This window comes from Anomaloglossus baeobatrachus, chromosome 2, assembly GCF_048569485.1.
Source record: "Anomaloglossus baeobatrachus isolate aAnoBae1 chromosome 2, aAnoBae1.hap1, whole genome shotgun sequence".
Taxonomy (NCBI): Eukaryota; Metazoa; Chordata; class Amphibia; order Anura; family Aromobatidae; genus Anomaloglossus; species Anomaloglossus baeobatrachus.
Window position 1 is genome coordinate 474,108,398 of NC_134354.1, and position 23,199 is coordinate 474,131,596.

General features: G+C 45.3%; 1 protein-coding gene across 1 annotated transcript in view; it reads left to right on the forward strand.

The window, feature by feature from the left end:
* The window catches only part of ANKFY1 (ankyrin repeat and FYVE domain containing 1), a 137,048-nt gene that overhangs the window by 21,237 nt on the left and 92,612 nt on the right, over window positions 1–23,199 (forward strand). The window contains exons 3-6 of the mRNA XM_075336371.1: window positions 8,993–9,111; window positions 11,122–11,257; window positions 11,414–11,537; window positions 20,054–20,203. Coding sequence (XP_075192486.1) covers window positions 8,993–9,111; window positions 11,122–11,257; window positions 11,414–11,537; window positions 20,054–20,203 — 529 coding nt within the window. The remainder of the gene's footprint in view (window positions 1–8,992; window positions 9,112–11,121; window positions 11,258–11,413; window positions 11,538–20,053; window positions 20,204–23,199) is intronic.

Below are 23,199 nucleotides of genomic sequence, written 5' to 3' on the forward strand. Positions count from 1 at the left end.
GAAACCTCTGCGCCATTTTATCGGACAATCTGTTTAAAGGGAACCAGATGATACTAGTCCGGCGTCGCTCCAATCCGATTCTGAAAAGCCACGACGTTTCAGAGAAAAATCTACATGGCTGCAATCGTGCAGTCTCAGTGATTTCCACTGCCTGCGATTTGGCCCCAAGAAGCAAGTACCATGTTCCCTTTAATTCACTATATAATATATAAAGCAAAGCAAATTTCCAAATTTGCAATTTTCTGCATATTTTTTCATTTTAATGGAAGAATGTTTTGTTTGAACACTTTTTTCTTCTGTCTCCCATAGCTAAAATTTGAAACAAAGAAAAAAAATACAAGTGAAATTAGAAATGCAAAAATGGTTTGACAAAGTCAAGTCTGTAGGTTGAGACCAATGAAAAAAATATAAAGAAATCTGCTGTATTGGTGTAAAACATTGACAGCCAAAACTATAGTTCTCCTGATGTAGCCATGTCGCTTACCTTGTATTTATGGTTACAACCACAGCAACTTACTGTCACTATGTAAGGCTATGTGCACACGCTGCGGTTTTTTGACGTTGCGTTTTTGTGCGTTTTTGGCCGCTAAAAACGCACCCGCGGCAAAAAACGCATGCGTTTTTACCGCAATTTGGTGCGTTTTTGGCTGCGTTTTGCTGCGTTTTTGATCTGTGTTTTTCTGCGTTTTTCCAATGCATTGCATGGGGGGAAAACGCAGAAAAACGCAGGAAAGAATTGACATGTCCATTTTTTTAAGCTCAAAAACGCAGCTTAAAAAAAAATTGTGTGCGGACAGCAACAATGAAAACTCATCGACTTTGCTGGGGAAGCAAAGTCATGCAGTTCTGAGGCCAAAAACGCACCCAAAAAACGCCGCGAAAAACGCACTGTGTGCACACAGTCTTAGTGGACGCAACCTAAGCTGATGTAACACCTAAGTTGCTATGCCCTGCACATGAGGTAAAGGTACCGTCACACATAACGAGATCGCTAGCGAAATCGCAGCTGAGTCACGGTTTGGTGACGCAACAGCGATCCTGTTAGCGATCTCGTTATGTGTGACACCTACCAGCGATCAGGCCCCTGCTGTGAGATCTCTAGTCGTTGCAGAATGGTCCAGGTCATTTTCTTCAAAGGCGATGTCCTGCTGGGCAGGACACATCGCTGTGTTTGACACTGTGTGACAGGGTCACAGTAACTGCTGAGATCCTTATACAGGTCGCTACTGCGACCTGTATCGTTCCTACATCGCTGGTAAGATCTGACTGTGTGACATCTCACCAGAGACCTCCAAGCGACTTACCTGCGATCCCTATCAGGTCGCATCGTTTTCGGGATCGCTGGTAAGTCGTTGTGTGTCCCTGGGCCTTAAGAGACATGGCTATATACTGCATTTCTAATTAGGGGTATTTGCTAATATTATTATTACTACTACGCCTACTGCATATTGGGAGAGGATCTTGGAGATGGGAATAACCCTTTAAAATGTGTCCTTGGATAGCTCATGGAACGGAGTTAGGATTTTATCATATTACTACTAAAACTGCTATATTGGCCCATTGTATATAATGTTTATGCCTCACTGCAGTCACTTATAAGGAACCTGTCACTAGGTTTTTACTACCCTATCTGATAGCGGCATGATTTAGAATCGGAGATCTTGCTTTCAATAAAGTGTCACTCACTGAGCTGTTTGCTGTCCTTTTGATAAAATCGCTGTTTTATCTGCTGCAGATCTAGCAGTTCTCTAAATGCTGAGCTGTGTATAACCCCACCCACACCACTGATTAGCCGATTTTTGCCTATGCACCATGAACAAAGAAAGCTACCAATTAGTGTTGGGGGTCGGGTTGTAAAGAGCTCATGAATATAAAGGCTCACGTGGCTGCAGTTTTACTAGTCCTCCCGTGATAATCTCCTGGTGATAAAACAGTTATTTTATCAAAACTATACTAGTCTGGCCAGTAAGTGACACATCGCTGGAATCGGTGATTGTCTCTACATTATGCTGCTCTCAAATTTCTGTTTAAGACCATTGATATATCGTTTATAACTTGTGTAACTATCCTGATTCACACTTTTGCAGAGGAATATATTTACCTCCTGCACTAAGCCTGACATTTCTTTCTAATTTGTACACATATAGATATTGTATTGATAGGGTTTTTGTGGTTTTTTTTTTTTTTTTTTTTTTTTTTTATCCAAAACTGCATTCCAGGTCTGGGTACTTGTCACAGAGAATAATATAAAAGTTGTAGTTGATTTCCTTTTGCATTGATGGTATCGATTAAAAAAACATCCTGCAGCGTTTTCCCCACTAAAATGAATGGGGGGGGGACTTCCTAAAAATCTAAAAAAAAAATTCTTGCAATTACAGAATGTGTTTACATACCCTTAAACTGTGTTCACATCTGCATCAGAGCCTTTTTCATAGATTGACATTTGTGTACATGGAAAAGTAATACTCCATGCAGCACTTCAGCCCCCTCCCCCAAAAACATGGTGGACAATTTGGCAGTACTTGATGGACCCCATTATTAGTCAATAGTGATACAGATGTAAAAAAAAAACCCCTTTACTCAGGAACATCCGTCAGGGTTTTTCCAGATGGAATAACTCCCATCTTAAATAAATGTATATATTGAAAGGAAGGTTGTGCCAAGTTGGAAGATAACTTACTAATCACTGGCAGTCAGATCGTTGGAACCCCTCAAATGGGGCTCCACAAAGCGCATCCGAATGGAGCAGAGGGTCCGCACATGTAACCTCTCCTTCATTCTCTCCATTCATGTGGGAGGTAATCGAGTACAGAGCCCCTTGTCTCTGGCAGTCCACTGTCGGATGAATAAAAAGTGTGCTTGCTCAACCTTCACTCCATTCAGATGGGGCTCTGCAGAGCCCAATTCTTGGGAGAACTGGGGGTTCCATTTCTCTGGCTCCTAGCAATCTAAGTTGTCCCCTATCCATTGGATAGTATATCGCATTAAAACTTGTCACTCACTCTTTTTACTTTACTTCGATACAGCAGTACAAAGGGTCATTGTCCTTTCATAAATAGAGATGTCAGAAGTTGTGATTGGCCTCTCGTGCCGATTCCAACCCCCCGCCCCCCCCACTCATGAGTAAACAAAGGGATACGGTTGCTCCTCTATTTGCTTTGATACTGCTGGATCTTTGTGAAGGTCAAGAGTCAAAAAGCACAATTGTAATGGATTGATGATGAAGTAACGAGGCCATCTTTTCCACATTTAGTAACTGTCCCTCAGGGATTTTAAGATGGACCTCTGATGCATTCATTTACAAGGAGACCTATCTCTTTCCATTTCTAGCTGTCTGTGCTTTACACGCTGCGACATCGCTAGCGATCTCGTTAGCGATGTGACACGGCAGATCGCAGAGGCGATCTGCCGAGATCGCACATGTGATCGGCGCAATTAAAATGACCTATGTGCGATCTTGGCAGATTGCATCTGCGATCTGCTGTCACATCACTAACGGGATCGCTAGCGATGTCGCAGTGTGTAAAGCACCCTTTAGTAGTATTCATGGTTTTGTTAAATTAGAGGTCACGAAGAACGATCTCAGGCACCACAGCTACGGTTACACTATAGAAATAAATGTACATAGTGACTTCATAGGGAACCTTTATTAGAACTGTCTCTAAAGATTAAAATGACAGAACACACTGTATATTTATAGAAGTAACATGTTATTTTTCAACACTTGCGTAAAATGTCTTTTATTTTTCTAAATAGGCAAAGTTCTGTGCAGTGATCATGCCCCAATGTAGTGTGTCTGCACCAGTCCTCAAGCGGCTAGTTGAACTTTGTGCAAAAGCTACTAGAAGCACGCTAAATGCTAAGTTATTAGAACTGTATGATTGTGCCCCGTTACTTTGTTATACTAGTGTGGTATTGCCATTGATGGTGCTTCCAAGGCTTGGCACTTAAAGGGTTATTCCCATCTCAAAGATCCTATTACAATATGTTTTAGGCGTAATAATATTAGCAAATACCTCCAGTTAGAAAAGTAGTATAGTCCTGATGCAGTATAGCCATATCTCTTACCTCATGTGCAGGGCATTGCAGCTTAGCAGCTGAGAGGATAACAGATAAGAGTTAAAAACTCTCCAATGGGAACCTCAGAACAAGAATACTGAAGAATTCAGTTAATCCATTGTGCACCAAGCAATAGACAGTGCAACACATAGGTTATAGAAAGTAAACTATGCAAATGTTTTAATTAAACCCAATTACAAAAAATGTTTAGTGTTTTTTTTTTGGTTTTTTTTTTAAAGCCAATAATACATGTATTTAAGAAAACATTTGTCCTTAAAAGTGGACAAACCCTTAAAAATCAGCTGTGAACATGTGCCATTAATGAACCAGGCATAATGTGGTATGAACCTCAGTCTTTCACAATCCTAAAGCGTAAACCTTGTTTTCATTGATATTTCAGAAATCAATATTACACCTGAAAATAAGCAACTTTGTAATATATCTTAGTAAACAGACTGTCCCATGACTGAGATAGGAGATGGCAGTTGTTACTGATGAGATTCTATGACGGAGGACTGAGATATAGGGAGGGGCTAGAGGTAGAGGGAGGAGCTATAAGCAGAGTTCGTCCCTTCTTTCTCTCTACATAGAATCTCATCAGTACTAACTGCCATCTCTCAGCTCAGTAACGGGAAACCCTTTACTGAATACAGACTTTACTTTGAAAATGACTGATGAATTCTGGCAGAGAAAGAAGCAAATGTTGGCTGATAAGATATCTTACAAAGTTGTTTATTATCATGTTTGTTGATTTGATTGATTTATGAAATAAAAATTAAAACGGCGGTTACACTTTAAGGGCCTGTGCGCACTTGCCGGTTTTTGCCGCGGATTTCCTGCGGTTTTGCTGCATGTTTCGCTGCAGAAAATGTTCATAACATTTCTGCAGTGATTCACCAGCAAATCCTATGGGAAAAAATGCTGTGCGCACTATGCGGATTTTGACAGCTGCATGTTTTGCTGCGGGATTCCTGCAACAAAATCAATTGCATGTCAATTCTTTTCCGCAGGTCGCTGCAGGATTTCACACCATTGACTGTAATCGTGAAATCCCGCAGGGAATAACACAGGTAGCAAATTCTGTGCGGTTCATTGCATTTTCCTGCGTTATTCCCTGCTGTATTTCACGATTTCGGGACATAATGTTCATCACTGCCCTGCGTCTTGCAAGGAAGTGATGTCATTATGACAGGAAGAGGAAGCGGAGCAGAGAGTAAACACACAGACATATAGAATACACATAGAAATCAAACGTACATATATTAAAAAAAAAAAACAAAAAAAAAAACGTGGGCTCCGCTGTATTTTTACCGTCCAGCCGAGGTAAGCACACAGCGGCGGCCCGGTATTCTCAGGCTGGGGAGGGCGAGGGCCAGGGTTAATGCCCCCCCCTCCCTCCCGCAGCCGAGAATATCAGCCCGCAGCTGCCCTGGGACTGTCGCATCCATTATGCGACAGTCCCGGAGTGTCCCCGGCTCTTCCAGATTGCCGTGAGGCGGTGGCAATCCAGGTAATAAGGAGTTAAATGGCAACGCATCGCTGCCATTTAAGTCCAGGCTTAATCATGGCAGCGTCTATGAGACAGCTTTCATGATTAGCCCATAAGTAAAGTGAATAAACACACCAAAAAATCCTTTTTTTTAAATAAAAGGAAAAAAAGCCCCCTCGTTCAACCCTTTATTACCCCCTCCCAACACACCGCTCCGGCGTAATCCACCGAGGTCCCACGACGCTTGCATCCGGCTGCGACTGACACTGTACAGAATGCAGCCTCGTAACGAACCTGCAGAGGTAACCACAGGTCATTTCTCACGGCCGGTAATGTGAACACACTACCGACTGTGAGAACTGCAGTGTCTTCACAGGGACTCTATCTATCTATTATCTCTCTATTTATCTATCCATCTATATCAGAAGGAAATTGCCTTTTTTTTACAATGTGCTTTATTGCATTAAATGCATTAAAACACATGTACCAACCCGCGAAAAAAACGTATCGAAACCGCACCAAAACGCATGCGGATTTCGGTGCGTTTTTTTTTGCGTTTTTTTTTCCGTGGGTGCGGTAATTTTTCAGTGCCTGCGGAAATTTCTTAAGAAAATTCCTTTTTCCAGTGCGCACTGGGCCTTAAGGTTTATCCAGTGTCTTTCACTTCTACATCAGGAAGTGAGATGTGATGCTGATGTGGTCTGTCAGGTATTGGCAGATGTTGTGTATGTGTCCTAGCCTAATTGATAGGACAGGTGCTTGATACCAATGGGGTTGTGCATGAGACTTGGTAAGAGGCCAAAGGATGTTTTCCAGTAGCGCTCTCGCTTCATGGTGAAGAAGTGAGACGCTCTGTATATCCCCTTTAATGCAGTATGTAGATGTATGATAGTGATGAGTGAGCACTACCATGCTCATGTACTCGTAACAAGTAGTGATGAACGAGCACTACCATACTCACCAGCTGAAGACCAGCTGAAGCACCAGACAGGTGCGAAACGGCCGTCGTCGTTGGACGTGTCTAGCGTCCTCTCCCTCCCCACCAACCCTTATGCACGTGTAACCTATACGATTGAATAAATCGGAAATCTGCACAAGCAAACTCTGGTGAGTGCCTGATGATTTTTTCTCTTCTACTCCAATGTTCATAAACTCTGATACATCAGTTGCACCGCAGAGCATGATTTTTTTTCAGCCTGATTTTCATAGGACTGCTTATATTCTGATATATGGTTATCTCCTTCACATACAAGACTACCATACTCACGTTCTCGGTACTCATAATGAGCAGTTGGATGGGCACAACTCGAGTACCCAACTATAATGGAAGTCAATGGGAAACTCAAGTATTTTTCCAGATTTCCTTGAGAAACGTTCAAGTCCCCCATTGACTTCTGTTATACTCAGTACACAAGTCGTGCCTGTCCAAGCGTCAACTGCATGTTAGGAGTACCGAGCATGCTAGTGCTCGCTCATCACTAGTTACAACTACTGAGCACCCGAGCGTGGTAGTGCTCACTCATCACTAGTCGTTACACATACCGAGCGTGGTAGTGCTCACTCATCACTAGTCGTTACAAATACCGAGCATGTTAGTGGTCGCTCATCACTCCTTGTTACGAGTACTGAGCACTTGAGCATGGTAGCGCTCACTCATCACTAGTCGTCACAAGTACCGAGGTACCTGAGCATAGTAGTGCTTGCTCATCACTGGTTACGGGTATCTAGCATGGTAGTGCTTGCTCATCACTGGTTACGGGTACTAGCATGGTAGTGCTTGCTCATCACTGGTTACGGGTATCTAGCATGGTAGTGCTTGCTCATCACTACTAGTTACGAGTACTGAGCACCCGAGCATGGCAGTGCTCGCTCATTACTAGTCATAAGCAGTAAAAACTGTAGTGTGACTAAGCTCTTTCACTGGGAAAATAAAGGTAAGCATGTTTTGCAGAGTCTGCTGGACTACTAAGCAGTATAACTACTGATTTATTGCTAAGTTAGTTCCTGTGTGCCTTTCCGGGAAAGAAGCATTATCACAGGATACTGGGAGAAAGCTGATTTCCCTGCGGTGGAGGCAATTTCTGCGTTCTCCATGATTTTTTTACACTAGTCATGTTTCCTGCCCTATAACTTGCTGCATTCCTTCCATTCATTCATTCATTGTATGAAGTCCAGTGATTTTTCATTGTAGATGTTAGAGTCCCAGTATAACCTTTCATGCCTGCAGAATTTTGTAACCTTCCAAGTTTGGGATTTTAATAGAGATAAGTTATATAAAATGAGATACTTAAAGTAAATGACTGAACTTCAGCTGACTGCGTACAACAGGATCTGTCAGCTCATCTGATGTGTCTCTAAGTAGATACTTGTTTGTTCCCTAATATAAAATTCTGGGTCAAATATTTTTCTATAACTGTCCATTTTGCTGTTCCTCTGTTATTCATTTTAGAAATTCAAGTGTAAAATGACATCTGGGTGTTACACGCCTTTGGTGAGGGGGAGTATTGTCCCTATACAGTCTGAAATGCTTAGTACTGATTGGACAGTATATGTGTAGGGACACACCCCCTACTGATAACACACTCATGCACCTTTTATTCATCATTTCCCCAAATTGGGCATCCTCTTGATGTGATGGGAGAACCAGCCCTTTCCATACAGATCCCACCTCACAACTTGCCAAGGCTAAAAGATCTGCTAGCATCGTGTTGGACATCACAGGACGCCTTCAGAGGTCCTGTAAATTCCATAGTAGCACCTGAGCAGGTAGAGGTGGCCAATCTATGCCAGATACCATCACTAAGGCTGCTTTCCCACATCCGTTTTTTGCAATGCGGCTCAATCCGGCTCAAAAACCTATGCAACAGATGCGGCGAAAAAAACGGATCCGTTGCATAAGTTTTTCCATGCGGCCCGTCCGTTTTTTGACGGTTGCGGCTTGATACTGAGCATTCGCAGTGCAAAAAAACGCATCCGGCGGCCGGATGCGGTTTTTGCCGCAGGACGCCGCATCCGGCGCCCATAGGCTTGCATTGTAAATCGCGCCAGATTCGGCACGATGCGTTTTTTTCGCCGCACAAAAAACGTGCCAGGCAACGTTCCATCCGGCCGCCGCATGGGCTAAATATGCCGCATCCGGCAAAAACCGGACGCAACGCAAGGCCATGCGGCGCAATATGGCGCTAATGCAAGTCTATGCGGAAAAACCGCAACCGGCGGCAAAAAAACACGGTTGCGTTTTTTCTGCAAAGCGCTGTATTGTGCCACTCAGCAAAAACCGGATGTGTGAAAGCAGCCTTAGCTTGGAGGGAAAACCTTTAGGTACTGAAAGAAATGCCATCAATTCTTACATTTTATAGCTGAAGAAATTATGAGCCATGCTAAAATAATTACTTTAAGCCAATAACGCAGGTTTTATACATTTGCTTTCTTTCTGTGCCTTAGTGACCTGACAATAAAAGTTGGAGACCAAAACATCAATGCTCACAAGTTTGTGATGGCTGCAAGAAGTGAGGTCTGGAGTTTGGCCAATTTAGCATCTACAAAGGAACTAAACCTGTCAGGTGAGGAAAGTCTGAGTTCTGCTCTACAACACTAGATTAACGTAATCTGTTGTCTATGTTCCTACTTTCTGTAAATGTCATACTTTACTTATGTAAGCACATTAATTGAGTAATATATCTTTATAGTTGGCAGACCTCTGTTTGATTCTAAAACTGAGCTCCAAATACCCAGCAGACATTGAAATCTAAAAATGACATGCTCGCTGCCTGAATCCACCACTAGATGGTGCTGTGGAGCTAAACGCATACTGCTTACACATTGTGCTCAATATAGCATAGTATGTTTCAGAACTGCTAGACTCCTGTTAGTGGCAGCTGAAGGCAACCTGCATGTCCCCCTTTATCTTTATGCAAGGAATTTGCAGCACTATATTGCTAAAAACTAAGCTTGGAACACAAAAAAATGTATGCAAAGAAATTAATTAGCACAGAAGAATAGAAGTAAAAATAAGATTCTAAAGGATGGGGATTCAATTTAAAGGGTTATCCCCTATCCAAACATGCAGCACTTGTATTTTTCCATCAGTCCCTCAGAGAATGAATAGAGCCACTGTTGTATTCTGATTCCAGGGTAGATTACTGCCTCAATTTATTGTCTGTGGGATGTCTAGAAAATGCCCAGCAACGTAGCTTTTGGATAGGGGATGACTTTCAATGTTGGGAATAACACAGAAACCTTTGGTCACCTCTCCTCCTTTATAAAAAAAGATTGCAATCAAAACGTTGTATGTACATGAAATTGGTGTCAATAAAAATGTCAGCTGACCATGCAAAAAAAAAAAGCCCTTGCCTAGCTTTATCAAGAGAAAATTTAAAATGTTCTTCGTAAGGCTATGTGCGCACGTTGCGTTCTGTCCCTGCAGACATTTCTGCAGCGATTTGAACAGCACACGTGCGCTTCAAATCGCTGCAGAAAGAGTCCGTAGTGAAAAAAAAAACCGATTCCATGCGCTCTGACTGCAGCCCCTCCCATAGACAGAGCAGGAGCTGCCGGCAAAGCACAGGAAAGAAGTGACATGTCACTTCTTAGAATGCGCGCTTCAGGCAGCAGCCGAAGCGCTGCGCTCTAATACGCCATGTGCGCACGGCTCCTGCATAATCTTCATAGACTGTGCAGGGGACGCAGGACGCATGCAGTTACGCTGCGGTGCAGATCGCAGCGTAACTGCATGCAAATACGCAACGTGCGCACATAGCATAAATGGAAACCCAAAGCAAAAAAACATTTATTTTGTAAAATTCTGATTTTTTTTTTTTTTTTTTTTTTTTTTTTTTTTTCCCTTCACTTAGTGAACCTGATAGCTGATACATGCTGTCTGAAGCATGGGTAGCATGTATTTTACTCTCCCTGGAGTGATCGGGGTCTCTCTATACATGCATGAATAGCTAGTGTCTAACTAGTGTCTAGCGCCGCAACTTTCCGAGTCAACCACCCTTACATCTTCAGTTAGTGCCTGCCCCATGCGGCCTGTGGATCAAGCACCATGTATCTGCTGTCAGGTTGCCTTTTTAAACAGGAGAAAAAAAAACAATGCAAGTTTGCTTTCTACATATTCACACTCACCTGGACAGTCCTTGCCAAGCTATGTCTTAAAAACTTTGTCAAAAAAACAATGGCGGAATTACATTATTTTCACTCCCCTCTCCCCTTGATTTTCAGTATATTGTATGGCTTTCCTTCAAAACTAATGTGGGCTTGTCCCACAAAAAACAAGCCCTCATACAGCTTGGTCGACTGATAAGTAAAAGACGTTGTGGCTCTTGGAGGAAGGGGAGGAAATAATGAGAGGGCAAAAAAGGCAAAGCTCCCTAGATCTTAAAGGGTTAATGGTACCTATTGTGTAAATGATTAATGCCAGAAGGCCTATATTTTGTTTTCAAACGACTATGGTAACAATAAATCGTCTTTCCAGTAGTGTAATAGTAATGTGTTGCTCGTTGCGAGGCTTCTCTCTGTGGCTCGCGTGTACTTGGTAAAACCATATTTCACTAAGCCTGATCTGTCCTCAGATTCTAACCCCGAGGTGACCATGGCAATGCTTCGATGGATCTATACTGATGAGCTGGACCTGCGAGAAGATGATATCTACTTAACAGAATTGATGAAACTTGCAAATAGATTCCAGCTTCAGCTCCTGAGAGAAAGGTACATGGTTCACACCACTGTCATATTACTTCCTACTATATCATGATTATATCCCATCATTATCTGGTGCGGCATATGGTCTAGTAAGTTTCTACTTTTTTGTGAAACATATATCCAATTTTTCTGGATGGCTCCTTTTTTTGTGTTTTTCCGCAGGTGCGAGAAGGGTGTCATGTCCCTGGTGAATGTGAGGAACTGCATCCGCTTCTACCAGACGGCAGAGGAACTCAACGCCTCCACACTGTTGAACTATTGTGCCGAGATTATTGCCAGTCACTGGGTATGAAGATAATAAATAGCCATGCTGTATTTTTCTGGTCAATGCAACTTTTTCTACTCCTATACATCATACAGCTACAATATTGCCACTGGTTTTCCACATTATACCAGATTATACCATACACACAGACTTTAGGCTGTGCTAATTAACTTGTAATATTTAGCATTTTATGTACAGTGCTCAGCATAAATAATTACCGCCCATTTGAAAAGTAAGATTTTAATCAATATCTCACTGATTAGAGAACAATTTCCAAAATTTGTAGTAGACAGAGTTTCATAGGACATTTGTTGTTAAACGTATAACATGAAAGTAAGGTTAATATAATTTTCATAAAGAAAAATCTTAAGGTTTACTCAAATCAGTTGATGCTAAAATAAATAAACCCTACATCAAAAACGACTACATCTAGTATTGTGTATGGCCTCCATGATTAAAGGCAGCACCAATTATTTTCAGCATTGAATGAACACGTTAGCAACATATTGCAACATCTATCTTTTTCCATTCTTCACATTCTTCAAGAAGAACCTCTTTTAGAGCCTGGATGCTGGATAGAGAGTGATGATCAACATCTCTTCAGAATTCCCCATAAGTGTCCTATTGGGCTCAGATCAGGAGACATACTTGCCCACTGAATCCCTTTCATCCTGTTATTCTTGAGAAATGCAATAGATGTATGTTTTGGGCAATTGTCATGGTGGAAAAGTGCACATCTACCAAGGGCACGGAGTGATGGTAGCATCTTCTCTTTCAATCTAGAAATATACATGTGTAATTTTATGATACCATTAATGAAATGTATCTCATGCAGCCCCACATCTGGACACTGTCACCAACATCTTTCACTTTCAGCTCCTTGCATTTTTCTTTGTACGCCTCACCTTTTCAACGCCATTCAAAAACCGGTATTTTTGTTAAGGGTGTCATCACTCCAGAGTATAGAGTCCCAGTAGTCTACATATTTTCTTCATCGTTCCTATGGGAGACCCAGACCATGGGTGTATAGCTTCTGCCTCCGGAGGACACACAAAGTACTACACTAAAAAGTGTAGCCACTCCCTCCGAGCATATACACCCCCTGGTTAACCAAATATAGCCAGTTCAATGCTTTGTGTTCAGGAGGCACACATCCACACATGCATTCTCATCTGATTTGATTTTTGGAAAGAGTTTGAAGAAAAGCGGGTCCAAGCCTGGACTCCCGGCATGTCCCTTCTCACCCCACTGTGTTGGCGGTGTTGTTAAGGTTGAATTCAGGGCTGGAGCCTTACATGCCGCGCTCCTTCACCATCCCTCCGGGGCTCTGGCTTGAAGTGGGAGCCAGCACGGTTCTCCCTGCCTTGCAGGAGACCGGTCTCCATCCGCAGCCCTTTCAGGATCCTGCCGGACGGAGCACTCATCCCTCAGGGACCTGGCCCTGCGTCTCACAAGCTAAGTATCTGAGACTTTATTATCGGGGGGTCCCTTGTACTTTATTGTTGGGGAGAGTGTGCTGTGTATCTATTGTGACATTTCCGGCCGGTTCTCTGGTTTTTACCTGAGAACCGCGCCGATGGTGCCTGCTCGCCGGCCGCATCGTTAAATTTAGGCCCCGGCTTCGCCTGAGGCCTAGTTTCGTTTTCACTGCCCCTGCATGCCAATCATGCAGAGGGACAGTGCGGCTCCGCCCAGCGACTATTCAGCACTGGGGAGGGACACTCCTCTCTGAGGAAATATTCCCTCCCCTGTATATCTCCTTGGCCCTCCAATCCCGCTCTTAGAGTTGGCCCCGCCCCCTCTCCTCGCTCCGGCGCCATTTTATCAGTGTTCTCATGCATGTCTGCATAACCACATTGTGACAGCGATCGGCGCTGGCCATCTCTCTGGGGGTCCGGGCTGTGGGATCTGGAGGGCACAGAGATGTCTCTATGTCAAACAGTCTGGCAAGCCACAACCTCCGGTTGTGGACCTGCTGATATACACTGTTTATATACTCTGCTGGGGGTCATTCTGGCCAGAGCCCCCACTTCAGCAGCATGTCTCACATCAGAGCAAGGCTGTACTTAATATGCACTGCTGTAGGCTCGTACTGCCTGTACCGAGCACATATCCACATTGTGATGCCTGCTCTAACATAGTGGTGTCTCAGCCTGGAGGCTCATCCAGTGGTCCCTCCGGCTGCTCCGGCTCCGGTGGCTGAACCCCCGGCTTGGGTAGAATCCCTCTCTCCAGGAGACAGCTGTCCCGGACACTGCTGAGCATGCATCAGCCCCCTTCTCAGGGCGCTTCTGCTGCTAAGGCTCGCTCCGCAAAACTCAGAGGATTCTTCATCTGGTCTCGGACCCCGTCCTCCTAAAATGGAGACGCAGGGTCCCCTTTCCTTCCTCGTCCCGCGGCTCTGGTTCGCGAGCTGACTCGCAGGACAAGGAGGATGCCTTTACTGGGGGCTCGGACGCCACTCCATGTACCCCATTGATCTGTCCGAAAGTGACACAGATGCTAATGATTTGATTGCGTCCATTATATTTGTACTGGACCTCAATCCGCCTGTATCAGGGGAGCACCCCTCTCTGGCAGAAAAGCATCAGTATACCTTGCCTAAGAGAACAAGGAGTGTGTTCCTTATCCACTCCAGTTTTTCATGCCACTGTGACCAAGCCCAGAGCCTGTCCTGACAGACGCTTCCCAAAGCGTGGTTCTGATGACCGTTTTCCGTTTCCACCAGAGGTGGTCAAGGAGTGGGCTCATTCACCATGGGTAGACCCTCCAGTGTCTAGACTCTCAGCCCGGAAAGTTGTATCAGTGGCTGATGGCAACTCCCTTAAGGATTCCACTGTCCGCCATCTGTATATGAGGCGGCAGGGGCCTCGTTCTCCCCATCTTTTGCAGCAGTATGGGCTTCAGAGCCATCTCTGCTTCTCTAGAGGAGATGCATTCCCTCACCAGGGACTCTATGCCCGAGATGGTTGCCTTAACTTCCAGGTCTTCAGCCTTTTCATCCTATGCCATGTCTGCCATACTGGAGGCTCCGCACTGCGGTGGCTTCGGCCAATTCTCTCGCTATCCACAGGATCCTGTGGCTTCGAGAGTGGAAGGCAGACGCTTCTTCAAAGAAGTACCTTGCTGGGCTCCCATTTGTTGGTCCCAGGCTGTTCGGTGAACAACTGGATGAAATTATTCAGGAAGCTACTGGCGGGAAGAGTACTTCCATGCCACAAGCCAAAACCAGGAACCTGTACAGGGCAGGAACCAGTCGAGGTTTCGTTCCTTTCGTTCCTCCAACTGGTCGTCCTCTAAGCCCTCGGCCTCGTCCACTAACTCAGCCAAGGACCAAAAACCCAACTGGCGCACGAAGCCGCGTCCTCAGAAGGCCGCAGGAGCTGCTGCCACTGAGGCAGCCTCCTCTTGTCTATCTGGCTGCGCCAGCAACGTCCTTGGTCGGTGGTAGGCTCTCCCGCTTGGCGACATGTGGTTTCAACACGTCTCCGATCAGTGGGTGCGGGATATCATCTCCCACGGCTACAGGATAGAATTCTATCCAGCCGCCAAACAGATTTTTTTTCTGTCAACTCCCCCCTACTCCAAGGCCGCCGCCTTCTCTCAGGCCGTGGCATCCTTGCAGGCCAACGGAGTAATTGTACCGGTTCCCGCCTGGGAACGGTTCAGAGGTTTCTACTCAAATCTCTACCTAGTCCCCTAAAGGGACGGTTCCTTCCGGCCCATCCTGGATCTCAGGCTTCTCAACAAGCATGTTCAGGTGCGGCTTTTTCGCATGGAGTCTCTCCGATCAGTCATTGCCTCAATGACCCAAGGAGATTCCTTGCATCCTCGACATCAGAGATGTCTATCTGCATGTGCCAATTGCAGTTTCGCACCAGCGTTGTCAACGTTTTGCAATCAGAGAGGAACATTTCCGATTCGTGGCTCTTCCCTTTGGGTTAGCCACGGCCCCTCGAGTATTCATCAGGGTCATGGCAGCAGTGGTTGCGGTTCTGCACCTCCAAGGGTTGGCATCCCTTTTCCTGGACGGCCTTCTAGTCAAGGCTTCAGCCTGTGCAGACCGTCAGCGGAGTGCCTCGCTCACTCTCGCCACTCTAGTCCACTTCGGGTGGCTTGTCATTCTGCCCAAGTCCACTCTGACTCCGACCCAGAAGCTCACGTACCTAGGGATGCAATTCGAGACTCTGCCGGCACTTGTGAAGCTGCCTTTAGTCAAACAGCAGTCCCTCCACTAGCGGTGTGCTCTTTGCTGAGGCCCCGCCGTCATTCCATCAGGCACCTAATGCAGGTGCTGGGTCAGATGGTGGCGTCAATGGAAGCGGTTCCCTTGCCCAGTTCCATCTGCAGCTGGACACTCTCCGCTGTTGGGACAAGCGGACTTCTTTCTTGCACAGGTTAGTGGCTCTGTCGCCACATACCGGGGACTTCCTTCAGTGGTGGCTTCGGCCCCTCTCTCTTCAGGGACGCTCCTTCCTGGCCCCGTCCTGGGTGATCCGCACCACGGATGCCAGTCTATCCGGCTGGGGAGCGGTATATCTCTACCACAGAGCGCAGGGCACTTGGACTCCGTCCGAATCAGCCCTCTCGATCACTGTGCTGGAAATCAGAGCTGTGCTTCTAGCTCTCTTGGCCTTTCACCACCTGTTGGCGGGCAAGAACATTCGAGTCCAGTCAGACAACGCCACAGCGGTTGCCTACATTAACACCAGGGCGTGACACTCAGCCGCCTGGCACTGTTGGTATCCTTCAGTGGACGGAGGATTCCAGGTCCACCACATCCGCAGTCCACAACCCAGGCGTGGAAAACTGGGAGGCAGATTGTCTCAGCCGTCAAACCGTGGACAGCGGCGAGTGGGCTCTGCATCCGGCAGTGTTTCGGTTAATCTGCCGCAAGTGGGGCACTCGGAAGTGGATCTTCTCTCCCACGATCCTCAGGCCTTTGCAGCAGACGTGCTGGTTCAAGATTGGTCCCAGTTTCGTCTGTCTTACGCGTTTCCCCCTCTAGCTCTTGCCCAGAGACCTGCGCAAGTTCAGAATGGGGGGCCGTCGGGTCATTCTCATTGCCAGACTGGCCCAGGCGAGCTTGGTACCCTGACCTGCTCCATCTGTCCGTTAAGGTGCTGTGGCATCTCCCGGACCGTCCAGACCTTCTCTCCCAAGGTTCGTCTTTCCGCCAGAATTCTGCGGCTCTCAGATTGCCGTCGTGGCTCTTGAGTCCTGGATCTTGACGACTTCTGGTATCCCTCCTGAAGTCATCTCCACTATGACTCGGGCTCGGAAGTATTCCTTGGCCAAAATCTATCACAGGACCTGGAGAATTTTCCTGTCTTGGTGTCGCCCTTCCGGCCATGCTTCTTGGCCTTTTTTCCTTGCCGACCCTCCGGTCCTTTCTCCAGTTCGGTCTGCAGCTAGGACTATCCCTCAATTCCCTCAAGGGACAGGTCTCGGCTCTGTCAGTGTTGTTCCAGCGGCATATCGGCCGGCTGGGTCAGGTGCGCACCTTTATGCAGGGCGCATCTCACATCATTCCGCCTTACCGGCGGCCTTTGGATCCCTGGGACCTTAATCTGGTCCTCACGGCTTCCAGAAACCCCCCTTTGAGCCTCTTAGGGAGGTTTCTTTGTCTCGTCTTTCACAGAAAGTGGTCTTTCTAGTGGCCATAACTTCCCTCGGAAGAGTCTCTGATTTGGCTGCACTCTCCTCGGAGTCACCTCTTTTGGTTTTTCATCAAAACTAGGTGGTCCTCCGTCCGACTCCGGACTTCCTCCCTAAGGTGGTTTCTCCTTCCACCTTAACCAGGACATTTCCCTGCCTTCCTTTTGTCCGGCTCCTGTTCATCGCTTTGAAAAAGCGTTGCATACCCTGGATCTGGTGCGAGCACTCCGGATCTATGTGTCTCGCACCGCTGTTCTTAGGCGGTGCACCTCTCTTTTTGTGCTGACCACAGCCCGGCGTAAGGGCCTCTCGGCTCTAAGCCGACCCTAGCTCGTTGGATTATGTCGGCCATTTCCGATGCCTACCAGTGTACTCAAGTGCCTCCCCCGCCGGGGGATCAAGGCACACTCGACCAGAGCTGTCGGTGCCTCTTGGGTTTCAGGCACCAGGCTACGGCTCAGCAGGTCTGTCAGACTGCCACTTGGACTAGTCTGCATGCCTTTTCGAAGCACTAAAAGTGCATGCTCATGCTTTGGCAGATGCGAGCTTGGGCAGACGCACCCTTCTGGCGGCTGTCGCCCATTTGCGAAGTTAGGTTTCGCCTACTTCTCAGTTTTCTGTTTATTCCCACCCATGGACTGCTTTGAGACGTCCCATGGTCTGGGTCTCCCATAGGAACGATGAAGAAAAAGAGAATTTTGTTTACTTACCGTAAATTCTTTTTCTTATAGTTCCGTATTGGGAGACCCAGCACCCTTCCTGTTGCCTGTTGGCAGTTTCTTGTTCCGCGTGTTATCACCGGCTGTTGTTGTAGACAGAGGCTCCGGTTGTTCCAGTTCTTGCTCTATCTCTACTTGTGGGTGGCTACTCTCCTTCAGCTTTTGCACTAAACTGGCTATATTTGGTTAACCAGGGGGTGTATATGCTCGGAGGGAGGGGCTACACTTTTTTGTGTAGTACTTTGTGTGTCCTCCGGAGGCAGAAGCTATACACCCATGGTCTGGGTCTCCCATTACGGAACTATAAGAAAAAGAATTTACGGTAAGTAAACAAAATTCTCTTTTTTCAGCTTTTCCCTGACAAATTGTAGGCGGACTTTTTTTACACATGAGCTTCAGTAGAGGCTTCCTTTTGTGGACCTCACCCATGCCTGTCATTCCTCTGCAGTATTTGCCATAATGTGTTGTAAAAAACACTCACCCAAGTTTTGGATTTATACTTCTTTAGTTAACTGCGGAGTACTTGTGTGTCAATTTTCTTCATCTCTCCTTATCAGAAGACACTCCTGTTTAGGTGTTAAAGGGAATCTGTCAGCAGGTTTTTGCTATGAAATCTGAAGACAGTATGCTCTAAGGCGGGCTTTCCACGTTGCGACATCGCAAGCCCATGCTGCGATGTCGCACGCGATAGTCCCCGCCCTCGTCGCAGTTGCGATATCCTTGTGATAGCTGCCGTAGCGAACATTATCGCTATGGCAGCTTCACATGGACTCACTTGCCCTGCGACCGTCGCTCTCGCCGGCGACCCGCCTCCTTATTAAGGGGGCGGGTCGTGCGGCATCACTGCGACGTCACACGGCAGGCGGCCAATAGGAGCGGAGGGGCGGAGATGAGCAGGATGTAAACATCCCGCCCACCTCCTTCCTTCCGCATATCCTACGGAAGCCGCGGTGACGCCGGTAGGAGATGTTCCTCGCTCCTGCGACTTCACACACAGCGATGTGTGCTGCCGCAGGAGCGAGGAACAACATCGGACCGTCGCGTCAGCGTAATAGTGGATTACGCCGACGCTGCACCGATGATACGATTACGACGCTTTTGCGCTCGTTAATCGTATCATCTAGGCTTTACACACTACGATGTCGCATGCGATCCCGGATGTCCGTCACTTTCAATTTGACCCCACCGACATCGCACCTGCGATGTCGTAGTGTGCAAAGCCCGCCTAATTGGTAACACACAGAATACAACAATGCCATCAAGGTCTGTGGTGTTATTTACTTGCAGTGTTTATTTTAGCACCAGGAGTTTATCATTGCTGAGACTAGCTAGTGCGTGGGCACTGCTCTGACTGTGCCCCTTCTGTGATTCACAGATCACTGTATATAGACATTGTATACAGAGAGCCTGGTGTGGACAGAGTTATCTTTCTGCGCTTTGCTGTATTTGCTATATCTAAAAACTTTGATTGTTAGAAGAACCTCTGCACCCAGTAAATGAAGTGTGGATTCAGGCTCTCTTTGCCTACGTCATTCTGCTCTCAGATGATTTAGCAAACAACAGCTGACAGATTCCCTTGAATTTTTGTGGTTGGCCTGAATGTCTCTTTGAGATGGTTGCAGTTCCATCTTTGTTAGTATTTTGACTAAATAAAACTTAAGGTGTAGCCTTCAGCTTTTTTGAATAAAGAAATGTTCTTTTTCAGGTCTTGTGACATTTCTCTTCCATGCTGTGCCATTGCTGACAACATAAAATAGGAAGGGGTTTTCTTTAACTTCCTTTTATAGTCAACATTTTGCTGGACATCTGTTTAATGAATAATTAGACTTGCCTGTGGTTGAATTCTTGTTAATTAGAATTTTGCAGTCCAAACATTAGCTTTGCTCCTGAGATATTTATTAGGGTGTATTTATTTTTGCAACATGGTCTTGACTGGATTTCTTTAGAAAATTAGTATTGACTGTGCAAAATAACAAATCTTGTAAATCAATGGCACACATCTGTGGAAGTATTCTGTAGTATGGTATCCCATAGAAAATGTTGATTCTAAAAGGAAACAAAGGGTTTTCTGACAAATCTGTTGGGTTGCACTCATTTATGCTGAGTATTGTAATAAAACTGTGTACTAATAATTTACATTTTCTCTGCTTGTACTTTTAGGATGACCTAAGGAAGGAAGACTTCAGCTCAATGAGTGCTCAGCTGTTGTACAAAATGTTTAAATCAAAGACTCAATTTCCTCTACACAAAGCAATTAAAGTGGAAAGAGAAGATGTCGTTTTTTTGTACCTGATAGAGATGGATTCCCAGGTATGATAATATGGCAACAACTACAACTTAGACAGATCAATGAAAGAGTTTGCTATAGATAAGAAGTATTGCACTTCTGTCATTAGTTTCCTATAAATCAAGGTGCAGATGGATATTTTGGCCTGCTGTGTGTGTCTGTTTTTTTTTTTTTTTCTCCAGGTTCTATAATGTAAATATATGCATATTATTGCTTTAGACTGCAATTTTAGGTGATGGTTATACTGATGAGACATGGGTAGTGATGGAAGATCCCGATATGTAAAGATCGGGGATCGTACCGATCACACAGTGATCGTGTACACTATCCAGATCACGAGCTTTCCTGGGAAGCTCGTGTTACAGATCAGGTAAAGATCGGGTCCAGATCGGGTCATAGGCTGAAATTAAAAAAAAAAAGTACATTATTAAAAACATTATGATTATACTTACAGGTCCCGCGACGCGTACTGCAGACCCGCTATCTCCCGGCCGCTGCTTCCACGGCCGATCATTGCTGTGCTCTACCGATAACCACAGTTGACTAAAAGGACCTTCCATTACGCCATAACCATGTGACCAGTCAGGTATGAATGTTTTATTACCCCATTGGCTATGACGACTCGCAGGTCCTGTTATCTGAACTTGGATTGTCACTGTGCAAGTGTCGCAATGCATCACGGCGCACCATCTCCTAACAGCAGCGAGTCAGCTGCATGTATTTCCATGCAGCTGATGCGCTCCTGTCCGGAGAGCGTCAGCTGCGGGGTGATGCAATGCGAGACTGCACGAGTCATACCCTCACTGTCAGCCTGCTTGATGTAACAGAGCTGACATGGCTCTCTGTGCTTCTCACTGTGTATTGACGCTGTCTATGTACAGTGATCAAGCTGACAATGCTCTACCTGTGAATTATGTCAGACTAAGGATTTTTTTATAATAAAAATGGAGTCTCTAAATGTTTTTTTTTATTTATTTCTAATAAAAATGTTTGTGTTGTGTTTTTTATTTTTTTACTGTTTACTACAAATTCATGGTGGCCATGTCTAATTTGGCGTGACACCATGAATTTCAGGTACCATCTCAGAATACAAAGCTGGTATGAACCCCTTTATTACCCAGCATGCCACCCCCAATCAGGGCCGCTGGACAAGCCAGGTAAAGTGTCTGGAAATGGCACTAAGAAACAATGCGCCATTTCCAGGAGCGGCTGCGGGCTGCCGAGAATCCCAGTCCCCAGCTCCCTGGGTTTATCTGGCTGGTGATCAAGATACGGTGGGAGTCCATGCATTTTTTTTTTTTTTTTTAAATAATTTAAAAAAAAAAAAATATATAATATATATAATATATATATATATATAGATAGAGATATATATATATATATATATATATATATATATATATATATATATATATATATATATATATATATATATATATATATATATATATATATATATATATATATATATGAATGGGCTTCCCTGTATTTTGATTGCCAGGCAGATGGGAGTAGCGCCCCCTAGCCATACGCTTTATCTGCGCTGAGAATGAAAAATACCGCGGACCGCTACGCCATTTTTCTTTTTAACTTATTTATTTTTATACAACTCTCTGTACTATAATATATATATTGATTTTATGGTTGTATGATCTGCCTCCAGGTTAGTGGGTGTGACCAGCTGAGCAAGACTATATTGCTGTCCCCTCCTCAAACAGACAATCACAGACGCCCATTCTTTGTGTCGGGGCTGTGATTGCCTCACATCTCAGTACTCTAAAATTAAATAAATAATTAAAAAAAATTACGTAGCGCTCCGTGGTATTTTTGATTCCCAGCGCAGATAAAGCAGACGACTATGGGCTGCTACTCCCATCTGCCTGGATTTACCTTGGCTGGCAATGAAAATACAGAGAATCCTATTAATTTTTTTTTTTTACTTTTTTTTTTATTATTTAAAAAGTTAATTTAAAAAAAAAAGTGTGCTCCCGCAGTTTTTTTTTTTTTTTTTTTCCGCTAGCCAGGTTAGGACAGGCAGCTGGGGGCTTTTATTCTTGGCAGCCGCCCCTGGAAATGGCGCATTGTTTCTTAGCGCCATTTCCAGGCGCTTTACCCAGCTCGTCCAGCGGCCCTGATGGCGGGTGGCACGCTGGGTAATAAAGGGGTTAATACCAACTTTGTATTCTGAGATGGTACTAAGCCCAAAATTCATGGTGTCACGCCAAATTAGACATGGCCACCATGAATTTCTAGTAAACAGTAAAAAAAAAAAAAAACACAACACAGAGAAAAATTCTGTTTGTTAGAAATAAAACAAAAAAACATTTAGAGACTCCATCTTTATTATAAAAAAATCCTTAGTCCGACGTAATCCACAGGTAGAACAATGTCAACTCTACTTCATCACTGTGCACAGACAGTGTCAATACACAGTGAGAAGCACAGAGCCATGTCAGCTCTGCTACATCAAGCAGGCTGACAGTGAGGGTATGACTCGAGCAGTCTCGCATTGCATCACCCCGCACTTGACGCTCTCCGGACAGGAGCGCATCAGCTGCTGTTAGGAGATGGTGCGCCGTGATACGTTGCGAGTGCGACACGTGACAATCCAAGTTCAGATAACAGGACCTGCGAGACGTCATAGCCATGTGACCAGTCTGTAGCCAATGAGGTAATAAAACATTCACATCTGACTGGTCACATGGTTATGACGTCACGGAAGGTCCTTTTAATCAGCGGTGGGTACCGGGAGGACACAGCAATGATTGGACTCGGAAGCAGCGGCCGGGAGATAGCGGGTCTGCAGGATGCGTCGCGGGACCTGTAAGTATAATGACAATGTTTATTATTAACTATATTCTTTATTTTATACCCTCCTGCCCCATCACATAACTGTAAAATCCAAGATCGGTGATCAGACGCAAGATCGTGTTATCCCGATCTTTACAAAACAATCGGGCGAGGCTCCCCGATCCCGACTATCCCTCCAATCACCCATCACTAGACATGGGTCCATGAT